The sequence below is a fragment of the Glycine soja genome, chromosome 10, assembly GCF_004193775.1.
Source record: "Glycine soja cultivar W05 chromosome 10, ASM419377v2, whole genome shotgun sequence".
NCBI lineage: Eukaryota > Viridiplantae > Streptophyta > Magnoliopsida > Fabales > Fabaceae > Glycine > Glycine soja.
The window spans coordinates 6976684-6989783 of NC_041011.1; the positions used below are offsets into that span (position 1 = coordinate 6976684).

The window sequence follows — 13100 nt, forward strand, 5'->3', positions numbered from 1 at the left end:
AGGTTATGGGAAAACCCGCACAAAGCCCGGATCATCTTCTGGGCCTGCGGGCCCTCTCCTCCAAGCCCATACAAAAAATGAAACCTGAAGGGCTCAAAGAAGTTAGGAACGGAGGGCAAGCGCAGCCAGGGGAAGGCACGATCAAGGATGTGTGTGTGCGTGCGTATGCGTGCGTGTGTTTGCGTGTGTCTCTGTATGTGTGTGCGCGTGTGCGTGTGTGTCTATGTATGTGTCTGTGTCTGTGTGCATGTGTGTTTGTGTCTCTGTGTGTGTAGCGTAACGACTTATCGTTTTAAGATTATAAAATTATGAATTACATTGAGTGTAAGTGACAAGTTGAACATATGTTAATCTGTGAGATACACATGAACATGTGATGGTGGATTGTGACATTATGAGATGTTAAATTGTGGACATGGAATATAGTTGTAAATAAGTGTTTGTGAGTTGTGAATTATACAATAATCTGATTGGGGTTTACCTTAAAAAAAATGTGTATGCGCGAGATGTTAAAAGGAAAGTGTAAGGTTTCACAAGTTAGGAACCTGAATTATTAAATTGTAGCGTAGTGTGTTAAACGTGTTTAAAAATATTTATCATCAAGCTAAATTTTCCTAAACTAGGTATACATTTCTTGTTATAATAGAGATAAATTGAATTTTATCAATCATGGTCTAAAGATTTAGTTCATTAGAAATTGTGACAAAATTATTCGTATAAATGATAACTACGAAAAATTATTTATTTTGCATAATCCTGCACTAACGCTCAAAATATCATTCCTTAAAAAATATATCAAACCTAACATACCTAATATTAGACAATTTTTTTTGTCAATAATATTAAACAATAAAGAGATATTTATATTAGAAATACATAAAAGAAAGCCATAAAAAGATGAGAAATTTCGCATGCAAATTAAGTTCTTTCTATTATTTTATGATTCATTAACAATGTAAATTTTTACACCATGAATATATTTCAATTAAATTCTTTGTTATTTATAATATCATCTCAAAATCATGTTTTTTATATAAAAACTAACCACATTATATTTTTATTAAAATAAATTAAATCAAATTTAGCAAATAATAGACACATCAACAGAATAATAATATTCATGTGTAAGATATCTATCAAATTCAGCTATAATTACATTCATACAAGTTTTAAAAAATAAAATACATTCACATAGGTGGTCAATTGTGGTTCAGAATTTTGAATCAGGAGCAACATAATTCAATTATTGTTATCATACTTATACACGTGGTCAATTGTGATTCGCATATTTGAATCAACAACAATACCATTTTTATGCAACATCCTAATGTTTGACTAAAATAGATTTATTTGAAACGAAATAATCCCTCAAAAGTCATAGGATATACAAGTCATGCATCAAACACATCTCTCTATTTTTATGCACGTCTAACTACTCTTCTACTTATTCAAACAAGTCATGTCATGCATCAAACACATCTTTTATATATATATATATATATATATATCTTTTTAACAAACTCATATATTCTATTTCTCTTTTCCTTCTACTTCTATTATTCTTATGTTTTCTTTTATTTCTTTTCTCTTTATTTTATTTCTCATTCGCACATAGAATCAATGTTTATCGGTACATCTTTGAGATTTTTTTTAAAATTGTTAAAAAAATTAATTTTTAAATAAGTTGAATTATATACCAAATTTTTTAATATAAAATTATTTTATAAAAAATTATAAACATAAATGAATGTTTTCTTATATAAAAAAGTTGATTTAAATACTTTTTAGTTCTTATAATTTATCTCAAATTTAGTTATGATTCTTATATTTTGATTATGACAAAAAAAGTATCAGGATCACATGTTTATTTTTTTAGGAAACAATCATGTTTAATCTAAAAAAGACATCCAAATTTACGAGGAAAGAAACTTTTTTTTTTAATGTTTAACACAACTGAATACAAATAGACTATGTGTAATTACAATATTGAAATAAATATAACCAATGAAATTTCTTAAGTGGTGAGAATAATCAATCACAAGCTATAGACATCGACAACTTTAAAAGAGTAGTTTACTAGGTTTGACCTCCTCCATTTCCGAACAATTTTTGAACAAGAATTGGTATTTACCGTCAAAATTGAACAGAAGGCCACTTGTATAATTGTATTAATATTAATTAGGGTTCACATAACCACTAATAAGACAGAGGTTCACCAATCACCATCACCTAATAATAACTTTCTTTTTCTTGGTACACCCTGTCTCTTTCCATTGCTAGCCAATAAGAGCAAACCTGAGAAAGTCAGCTTTCCCACTTTCTTCCATGAACTACCAACTCTCTTGTTATTTTGTTAATGGGGAACTTTTGTGTAATTTATATAAATAATAGGAATTAATTATATAAAACATGTGATATAGAAATTAAATTTGTGCTTTAAATTGTCACATTTATCCTCCATTGTGAACGGGAGAAAATAATATATATCTAATTGTCAACTTGGAAGTAGTAGGCATGAAAAATAGTTAGAGGTTTTGTAGGAACTTTCAAAGTTCGATACTTTTTTCTTTTCGATTTTGCATCTAATTAAAAATCATGTCAAGAAAATCAATTAACTGAGTTACCAGCTCCTACGGTAGAATTCCTTTAGTTTTATAATTTTTTTTAAGAAACCATGTGTATTTTTCATTAAAAACAATCTAATAATGTTTAATTTTTTTTATTCAAATATTTAACATGCATACTTAGAATTAGAACTTAAAATTACTAATTAAGATAAAACAATCGCATAACAGTTAATTGACGTACTTTGTAATCTTATTTTTGTAACATTGTACTTCCCAATTGTTTGATTATATAATAATGTCAACTCTACATAAGAAACAGCACCCTTTTTATTTTTCTGTTAATCTGAGACAATATGTTAAGTAAACGGTACTATGTAACAGCTATAAATAAAACCATTAACTTTTGTTTTTTCTTAAAAACAGAAGACCTATGTTTCTGTTAAAAAATTGTTCGTTATTATTGTCTAGTACATAACCACATGTCTCCTTCGCATGCACTTTGGTTGGCCCTCCAACTCGCTCAAATACAAAGATCTGAAGCTGCTTAAAGCCTGTCCAAACAACTATGCAATTATCTATACTTCGAATCTCTTAAAAAAAAGGAAAACTTTTTGTATATTCTCTACATTCCGCTTGCATAGTTGTGTACAAAGCGATTTGTTTAGAATATCTAGACATGGTGATAAATAATAATATAGGAGTAGATAGTTTCTGTAAAGAATTTTTTATATTGTCATCTAATCATAAATCATAGTGAATAATAAATTTATTGACTTTTAGAGTAACAGTGATCACATGAGCAACAATTTGTAATTGATTCACAATATAACTTTTTTGTACTGTAATTACACAGACATTAAACTGATATAAAACTTATTATTATTAACATCATTAATTATCATGGACGGCAAGCTTGGTGGCCAATTGTCTTATAGTACAAGACCATTTAATTTTCATTTTGTCATGAACAAAAAGCAGAAGGGGAGTTTGTAGATGAAGCAAGACCCCTATTCAGGTGGCAATCTACTATACTAACAAAATGATATTGCTCATCTTCCCACTCCAGAAGTGTCCCTTGTTCATTCCCTCTTGTTTGCATCATCAATAATTTTAACTAGTATTAACTACCTCCAATTTTTTTGAGTTATTTAATATTGAAAGGGTGCTGATGAAAGCAGCAAAAGGTGGTTGTCTATTCCAACACTTCATGTTTTCTTGAAGTTTTCTTCCTTAGAATATTTGATAGAAAGACTCTATCCAAAGTTCCTAGACATATATCCTTGCTGTTCTGTTCCATCTTTTTGTTGAAATATATAAAGAATGAGAATATGTGATGAATGACGGTTGGTGGCCTCCTTGTGGCAATATATTTTAATTTTATGTTTTGAGACTTAATCCATTCTAACCGTTGAAAATTACATGCAAAAGTCATTGACTAAGTAAAAGGTATTAGTTAATAGATAGCCTTAGCCATCTCAAGGACGCGTTTGGTCTTGCCATCTTTTGTTGATTCAGATTTGTCATACTATCAAGGCTTTGATTTCTCATTAAAAGATTATTGCTATAGATTATTGATCCACTTTGATTATTTAGTGATCATTGCTCCCATCCAAAAGTTTCATTGTTTCATTTCTGATCCAACATAAGAAAATATTGAGTAATAATGGACCAACAACATAAAGTGATTCCTCTGCTGCTGCTTCTTTTCCAAGTTCTGCTTGTAGCATCTCAGACAGATAGTCAAGATTGTAAGTTCTATTATACTTTTTTTTATGTTTTTCTTACTTTGGTGTTTGATGTATACTTATCAGTTTCTTTCACATCTCATGAAAAGAAGTAAGGAATGTTTTCCAATTTTTTTGGGGTTGCTCTTGTATATGGTGAGATTTAGCTCTGTAACTTTGTATTTAGGAGTACTTCACTTTTATGCAACAGTACATCATAAATTACACCAAACATAGAAAATAGAGAAATTAAATTTGTACAACAAGGCTGTGCAATTTTTTTTTACAAAGTGCTGAAAGATGAAAAAAAAACAGTTAGAAAGGGTTGAAAGAATTTATTGTAGGAATAGTATAATTCAAGAAAATACAGATATGCAGTTGAAATTAGGTTATGTTATGTCTTTAATCTTCATCTGATCATAATGAAAGTGAAAAACTGTGTTTATACCTGTAAATAAGGGAAGTGTTTACAGTTCTATCATGAAGATGCTAAAACAGAATTTTGATTGCTATTAAAAAATTGACAGTTGACCTGTTCATATCATTGACTAATGTGCAAACTGCAAAACTGTAGTTTTTATACTGGAAGCACCTTTTGATGCTGCTAATAATGTTTACCTTATTATCTATTAAAATTAAAAACATGTTGTACAAAAAAAAAAAAAAGAAAAACATGAGCATCATATCTTAACTCTTGTAGCAGCTTTTCCTTCATAGTGAACTGACTACATATATTGCTTTCTATAGTTTTCACTTTTCATAGTAATTTGTAGTTCTAGACTCTAGGGACATATGCAATCACTCAGAGAGGAGATAGATTAATGAACACTAAGAAGTTTATGTAGTTTTGCAAATTGAGAATTCAATTTCTTTTTGACATTTTTTTTACAACATTGGGTGGGTCCCAATTGTTTATGTAACTAAATTGTATGGCTGCAGATTCTGGCCTAAATTCTCTTACGGAATCCTGGAGTAACAAGCCACAAAATTGGGTGGGTCCAGATCCTTGTGGCAGTGGATGGGATGGAATTCGTTGCAGCAATTCAAAAATTACCCAATTGTTAGTTTTTTTGGTTTCTTTGCTCTCTTCAAAGTTCAAAGGTTGTTTCACACTTTCTACTTATTTGAAATAAAATAAAATCTGAAAAATTTTTGCTATCATTTTCAGGAGACTACCAGGCTTGAATTTGGCAGGACAACTGTCTTCGGCAATTCAGTCTTTATCCGAACTAGATACTTTGTGAGTTAAAATTATTATTATGCTTATATGTTTGTGAACTTGTGATTTGTTGGATAAGATTCTTCTAAACCGAACTTATCTCTAAAGTGAAAAAGCATATATATATATATATATATATATATATATATATATATATATATATATATATATATATACTATACACCCTTAATCTAAACATAGATTATCATCTTAAATCTTAATTAATCCAATAAATGATTTAAAGTGTTATGGATACTTCTTTACTAATTACATAGTTAAATTAAAAGAGCATTGTCCTGATTTGGTACTCCTTTAGTCATAAGAATTTTGCTATAAAAGTTGCCAAATCATTTCTCTTATAATAACAAAATGAACAAATTACAGTAACATTTCCTAAGGTTTCGTGTAATAATACAAACACTTTCTGTTTTTTTAACCATTACACCTTCCTTGTAAGGGGTGTTAGAGTAAATTTTGAGTGGGTGTTGAGGGAGTGTTAATGTAATATTTTTCAAACATATAAGAGGATGCTAGTGTATTGTTTTCAAACTTAAAGAGATGTTAGTGTAGGAAAAAAAAAAAACAGATGAGATTATGTGTAATTTGATAAAAGTTCAGGAGGCGTTGCTGTAATTTTGCTCTAACAAAATTCATCTACAGAATAACCACCCAAATAGGACATTTTATTTGTGGATGACATGCAATACTCAGTTAAAGCTCACTTAATAACAAGGTGTTGTTTTTCATGTAGGGATCTTTCTTACAACACAGGCTTGACAGGAACAATTCCACAAGAAATTGGGAACTTGAAAAAGCTAAAATCCCTGTAAGCTAGGCAGTTTGTTTTCTATTAAATAATTTGAATACACACAATTTTTCCCTTAACAAATTTAGCATGCTTTTTTATCTGTTTTTTGCAGATCATTGGTTGGTTGTGGTTTCTCTGGTCCTATTCCGGATTCAATAGGGTCTTTAAAGCAGCTGACATTTCTGTAAGGATTCCATCTTAGCGATTCTGCTAATTCCTTTATGAGAATTGAAGGTCTACTTACATAAAAATTATTGGAGTCCAACTTATTCCAATGCAACTAACAAAGGATGATGCTTCATATAAAAGTATGGAACATCTTCTGTTGGGTGTGCAGTGTGCAACCCTTGATATAATGTTCATTTCCTAAAATTATCCAACTTAATTTCGAAGCTCATCGATGTTTCTTTAATGGAGGAGATATAAGGTTGGTTGGTTAAGAAAGAAGAAAAGGAGGGAAAGGTTGCGAGTTCCATTCCTCCGGCTAACAAAAAACTAACAAATTAACAATTAACATAAAAAGATATTTCTTTAATGGAATAATTCATGGTAAACTATGTGTTGCTTTTTCATGCAGAGCACTTAATTCTAATAGGTTCAGTGGAACTATACCACGCTCTCTTGGCAATCTATCAAATATTGATTGGCTTGATCTTGCTGAAAACCAGCTTGAAGGGACTATTCCTGTCTCTGATGACCAAGGAAGACCAGGCCTTGACCTTCTCCTTAAGGCACAACACTTGTATGTCAACTCTCATTGTCAATTATCACAGCAGCGTGATTAAATGACCTAATATTATGTTCAATGCTTGCAGTCATATGGGGAGCAATAAGCTCACTGGTACAATACCAGAAGAACTCTTTAACTCCAGTATGCATCTAAAACACCTGTAAGTCTCGTTGCATCTTAGCTTGTACTACCTCTCGTCCTATTTATAAGAAACAAGTGATTGTGTATTTTACATTATAACTTGTTTCTTATAAATAAGACCAGACCGGAGGTAGTACTATTTCTTTTTCTGGAATTTCGCAATCTAAATAATTGCATGGAGAGTTAAGTGTCCTCATGTCACAGCAAAGTGAACGAAAGTATAATTTTCAACTACATAGTTTTTATTTTTAAGACGACTTAGTGTCTGTTTATTTTAAATATTGGTAGAATTGATTTTGAATTGTTAAACATGAAATATTGACTACTGTTATGGAATCTTAATCACCCCTTGCACTCTTTTTGCCAGGCTTTTCGACCACAATCAACTAGAGGGTGGTATTCCTGTCTCCCTTAGTACTGTGAGCACATTGGAAGTAGTGTAAGTATATTGTGGACAGTGTCAAGTTACTATATTCACAAAATTATGCTATCTCATTTTTTTTTCAATGGCTTTTCTTTATATTGAATATTTTCTCTTGACTATAGGCGCTTTGATAAGAATGCATTAACTGGGGGAGTGCCTGCAAACTTAAGCAAACTCGGAAATCTAAGTGAGATGTAAGAAAGCCAAATAAACATGCCCTATTAAACTTCATATTTATATATAAAAATTGTCTCTATTTTCCTAAAGAATCAACTTTGCTAAGGCAAGACATGGACTTTACTTTTGCAGCTATTTATCTCACAATAACCTGAATGGATTTCTGCCCGATTTTACTGGAATGAATAGTCTCACCTATGTGTAAGTATAAAATAGTGATACTCTATTATATTCTATTGATTGCAACGAAAGTTTAGATGAAGCGTGTTGTAAAACTTTAATCATGTTGCCTAGAAGAAATGCTTACAACAGTATTTTCTCTCCACTTAAATTATACAACATTGAAAACATATGCATATGATTCATGCATAATACAATGATTGTTTACTGTGTCTTGTTATGGAAAACTATCTGCAGGGACCTGAGTGACAATGATTTGAATGCTTCTAATATTCCTTCATGGGTTACAACTCTGCCAGGACTGACAACGGTGTATGTTGTTCCTTCATTCTTACATTACATGTCTCTAATTGAAAAAAAAAAAAAGTCATTCATTTTAACTAGTAGTCGGAACAACTCTTTAAATGTACAAACATCAAAGGGGAGAGAAAGTTCATTCTTGCGGTGTAATATTTTTCTTCTTCTTTAATTTAGATGAGAAACACTTGTCCTTTTATTTGTGAAACAAAACATTAGAGCACAAAAAAGATGTTGATATATGCTCATATGTAGCTAAATTATTCGTCGGCTTTATGAACAAATGATGGTTATGAATATTGAAATGTGCTAACAGGATACTTGGGCAGAACCTGCTCGGTGGCACATTAAATCTTAGTGGCTACAGCAACAGTCTGCAACTCATTAATTTGGAGGATAATGAAATAACAGAACTTGATCCACAAAACAACCTACCAAATTTTGAGCTAAGGTAAGCTTGATTATTTATAATATGACTTTTTCTCTCCAAAAAAAGTTTAATTACTCATTTAGTCTCTATACTTGTATAATCTTTACATTTTAGTCCCTACATTATTATACCTAGAAACTACTCGTTTTAGTCTCTATACATACAATTTTTAACTCGTTTTAGTTTTTACAATTTCAGATGGTAGAGACTAAAAAATGTAGTTTCTATGTGTAAAGTCTAAAATGTATAAAGACCAAATGAGTAATTAAACAAAACAAAGAAAATTGTTCAGCTATTTGCATGGATTCAAAACTGAGACAGCCATCTATTGTTTTTGCAGACTAGCTAACAATCCACTTTGTCGTGAAAGTGGAGCTTCTGAAAAGAGTTACTGCAAAGTTCCAGTACCCAATCCTTCATTTTATTCAACACCACCAAACAATTGTTCACCTTCATCTTGCGGTTCAGATCAGGTTTCAAGTCCAAATTGTAATTGTGCATTTCCCTATTCTGGACTTCTCATTTCAAGAGCTCTTAGTTTCTCAAACTTTAGCAATGTAAGTTACTATCGGGAGCTTGAGCAGTCTCTGATGGATACTTTTCGCAACCAAAGCATTCCAGTGGATTCAGTTTCTCTTAGTAACCCCTTCAGGAATACTACTTCTGATAATTTTGAATTGACTCTTGATGTCTTCCCTTCGCAAACCGATCGTTTCAACACAACTGGAGTTTTAACTATTGCTTTTCTGTTAAGCAATCAAATTTACAAACCCCCAGAGTTCTTCTCCCCTTACTTCTTCAAGGGTGCTAGTTATGAATACTATGGAGGTGAGATTTTGTGTCTCTCATTATGAACTAACAATACTGAACTCTTTGTCCGTTGTTCTATCTTGTAGTGTTCTTTTCTATGAAACATGAACATCTCTCTTATTCAAATTGTCGTCGTATTCTGACACCGAAACATCCTGACACTTGTTTGACACTTCTTATTAAGTTTTCAATTTAGAAATGACTTTTTATTGGCTTGAACACTTAAATGAATACCTTTACACAACTCAGACCCTTGATAAAACATAGCCTGTTAGTTTTAAAAAGATGAATATATCACCAATTTAAATATTTTTATTATATATTAATTATATTTCATTTTATTAGAGTTTCTCTTCTTGTGTGTTTGTAGTGTCCCGTGTTCTGTATTTGAGACATTATATGTCAATCTGTCTGTGTCGTATCTATTGTCCGTGTTAGAGTTTGTGCTTATAGGTTTTTTCTCCTCCCTAACTCTCACTCTTATGTCATTTAGGAGAACCAAAAGGATCAAAGTCATCATCACATGTAGGGGTTATAGTTGGTGCAGTAGTTGCTGTTGTGGTCTTTGTTGTACTGGCATTCTTTGCAGGGAGGTATGCCCTTCGCCAGAAAACAAGAGCAAGAAGATCTTCAGAGTTGAACCCTTTTGGTAAGAAGTGATTGGTGCAACCTTTGGATGAATTTTGTTCCTTGCAAGGAATTTTTCTAGTAGTCTTTTATTGATTCAATGCCATTATAAATGCAGCAAATTGGGAACAGAATACGAATAGTGGCACTGCTCCTCAGTTGAAAGGAGCGCGATGGTTTTCTTTTGATGACCTAAGGAAATACAGCACCAACTTCTCAGAAACCAATACTATTGGATCTGGAGGCTATGGAAAGGTTTTTACTTTTTACTAATGACATTTTATGCCTATCCTTCTCTTTCTTCTTTTAATTTAAGAATACCCGTTGGCCTATTCCCTTGATGTTCTTAAAAGAAATGTTTAAATATCTTTTTAGTAATTGTAATGTAGTGTTTTTTTTTTGTTTTTTGTTCTTGTAATTTTTTTTAATTCTTATAAATTATATTTGTTTTACTCTTATAATGTTTTAGATAACCATTTTTTATTGTTTAAAACAATTTTTGACTATGCATTTCTTGACTTTTATAAGATTATTTAAAAAATCATTCAAGCGATGATTGTGATTAGATGATCGTGTAAAACTATTTTACAAAATTTCCTTTCTAGCACTAGCTTCAGAAATATCCAGTATTTTTCCAAATTATTCATTCTCTTCTTATTTACTGCTTTGCATGATCTAATTAGTCCTCTTTCGCAAGGTTTATCAAGGAACTCTTCCCTCTGGGGAGTTGGTCGCCATCAAACGGGCTGCAAAAGAGTCTATGCAGGGTGCCGTTGAGTTTAAAACCGAGATCGAACTTCTATCAAGGGTCCATCATAAGAATCTCGTTGGTCTTGTTGGTTTCTGTTTTGAGAAGGGTGAACAAATGCTGGTGTATGAGCACATTCCAAATGGCACTTTGATGGATAGTCTCTCGGGTACTTTCAATTCCTTCACTACTCCGTATATACCATGCATGCTAACAAAAACTAAAAAATTAACTATTAACATTTACCCGATAAAAAAAAACATACATACTGTATCAGACTCAAATATATAAATAAGTAGGGATGGAGTGAAGAGAATTTTTTTTCTGTAAATTTATACAATCTCATTTCTCTTGACTATTAACAAGCAAACCTCTTATATGCCCATTTCATTGTAAAACACAATTATTCTTAATACTAAGATGGTTTAACATTCAGTTGTCAATTATAAGCCCCATATCTATTTATCAGATCAGTGTACTAAAATGGACCTGTTAAGATCCTGATTTTAATACAAACTTGTAGATGAATAACAATGGACATACTGTTGAGATTTTAATACAATCTCATTTCTCTTGTCAATTATTCTTTCCTAAACTAAAGATATCAAACATATTCTCAATAGTTAGAAATACAAAGTAATGGCTTCTTCTTCGTTACCAATTCTAAGACTAGAAATCAGTGTGTCATGGAGAAACTCTGATAAGAGTTAACTGGAACATAACACAAAATAGTAATATAGCTCTGATGCCAATAGTCACAAATTATTAACTCTATCACATTACTTAAATTATTTTTCTTCATTTGATTTTGCCAATGCAGGAAAGTCTGGAATCTGGATGGATTGGATAAGGAGGCTTAAAGTAGCATTAGGTGCAGCCAGGGGTCTGGCCTATCTTCATGAACTTGCTGACCCACCTATCATACACAGGGACATCAAGTCAAGCAATATCCTACTTGATCATCACCTCAATGCAAAAGTTGCAGATTTTGGTCTCTCTAAACTTCTTGTTGATAGTGAAAGGGGCCATGTCACTACTCAAGTGAAAGGGACAATGGTTTGTATAGAATGCTTTGACTGCTACTTTATGAAGCAGCGCACATCTTTGTTTAAAAGAGATATTAAGTTTAATAATAGTGACCAAACTTTTAATAATTCAAATGGTTCTCCACCTTTAAAATTTCATAGTCATGAATTCAGCTTTTGCTATGTAGCCACACAATCAAACCAATTTCTCACGGAAAAAAAAATTAAGAAGTTTTAGGTACAACAGAAGCATACCTTCACCTAAGTTGATTTGTCTTTATAAAGTATGTTTGGCATAGCGCTTAGACTATAAGCAAACTTAATGATTTGTTGAGACCTAGCTTTAAACTTGATATTTACCAGAGGGATATCTGATGCAAACTTAATTCCTTTTATTCACACAGGGATACTTGGATCCTGAATATTACATGACCCAGCAGTTGACTGAAAAGAGTGATGTATATAGCTATGGAGTGCTAATGCTGGAACTAGCAACAGCAAGAAGGCCAATAGAGCAAGGAAAGTATATTGTAAGAGAGGTACTGAGGGTAATGGACACATCAAAAGATTTATACAACCTTCATTCCATTCTAGATCCAACCATAATGAAAGCAACAAGACCAAAAGGTTTAGAGAAGTTTGTGATGTTGGCAATGAGGTGTGTCAAAGAATATGCAGCAGAGAGGCCTACAATGGCTGAGGTTGTAAAAGAGATCGAGAGCATAATTGAGCTAGTTGGATTGAACCCCAATTCTGAATCAGCTACAACATCAGAAACTTACGAGGAAGCAAATGCAGGAAATGCTCAACATCCTTACAGGGAAGAAGATTTTAGCTATAGTGGAATTTTTCCATCAACAAGGGTAGAACCCCAATAGGCTTTGGTATATTTTTTTCTTTTTGTAATTCTTTTCCCCTCTTCAAATGCAATGTCTAAGATCTGCTGTGTCAATTTTGGATTCAAATCAGGCGGGTGCTTCCAAAAAAACTTGCTATCTTTGTAGAAAATGGTGAAGGTTCAAGTTGAATTTTTTAAAAATTGATTATTTGAAGGTTGTACTTATATCTTTGTTCTTCACATGTAAAATAGTTTGTGAATTTTGAACTGCTGTAATATTCGAATGAATGTAAGTATGATATTCAACTTTGAATTTTCCAAACAAAACACATCTGTTTTTCTCTCTTTTTTTTGC

General features: G+C 31.8%; 1 protein-coding gene across 1 annotated transcript; it reads left to right on the forward strand.

The window, feature by feature from the left end:
* Nucleotides 1-3622: 3622 nt before the first annotated feature.
* LOC114372358 (probable leucine-rich repeat receptor-like protein kinase At5g49770) lies at nt 3623-13072 on the forward strand. Its single transcript, XM_028329864.1, has 18 exons — nt 3623-4315; nt 5231-5351; nt 5460-5531; nt 6262-6336; nt 6431-6502; nt 6896-7060; nt 7134-7208; nt 7557-7628; nt 7736-7807; nt 7923-7991; nt 8208-8282; nt 8584-8718; nt 9038-9525; nt 10001-10156; nt 10253-10389; nt 10832-11051; nt 11703-11938; nt 12312-13072. The coding sequence occupies exons 1-18, from the start codon at nt 4231-4233 to the stop codon at nt 12783-12785; spliced, it is 2799 nt and encodes a 932-aa protein (XP_028185665.1). The 5' UTR covers nt 3623-4230; the 3' UTR covers nt 12786-13072.
* Nucleotides 13073-13100: the final 28 nt, after the last annotated feature.

Excerpts from the sequence above, each read along its gene's own strand:
- LOC114372358 (XM_028329864.1), top strand. The coding sequence starts at position 4,231 with ATGGACCAACAACATAAAGTGATTCCTCTGCTGCTGCTTCTTTTCCAA. Across the intron at positions 8,283-8,583 it reads CTGCCAGGACTGACAACGGT|GATACTTGGGCAGAACCTGC; the intron begins GTATGTTGTTCC and ends ATGTGCTAACAG. Across the intron at positions 9,526-10,000 it reads TAGTTATGAATACTATGGAG|GAGAACCAAAAGGATCAAAG; the intron begins GTGAGATTTTGT and ends TATGTCATTTAG.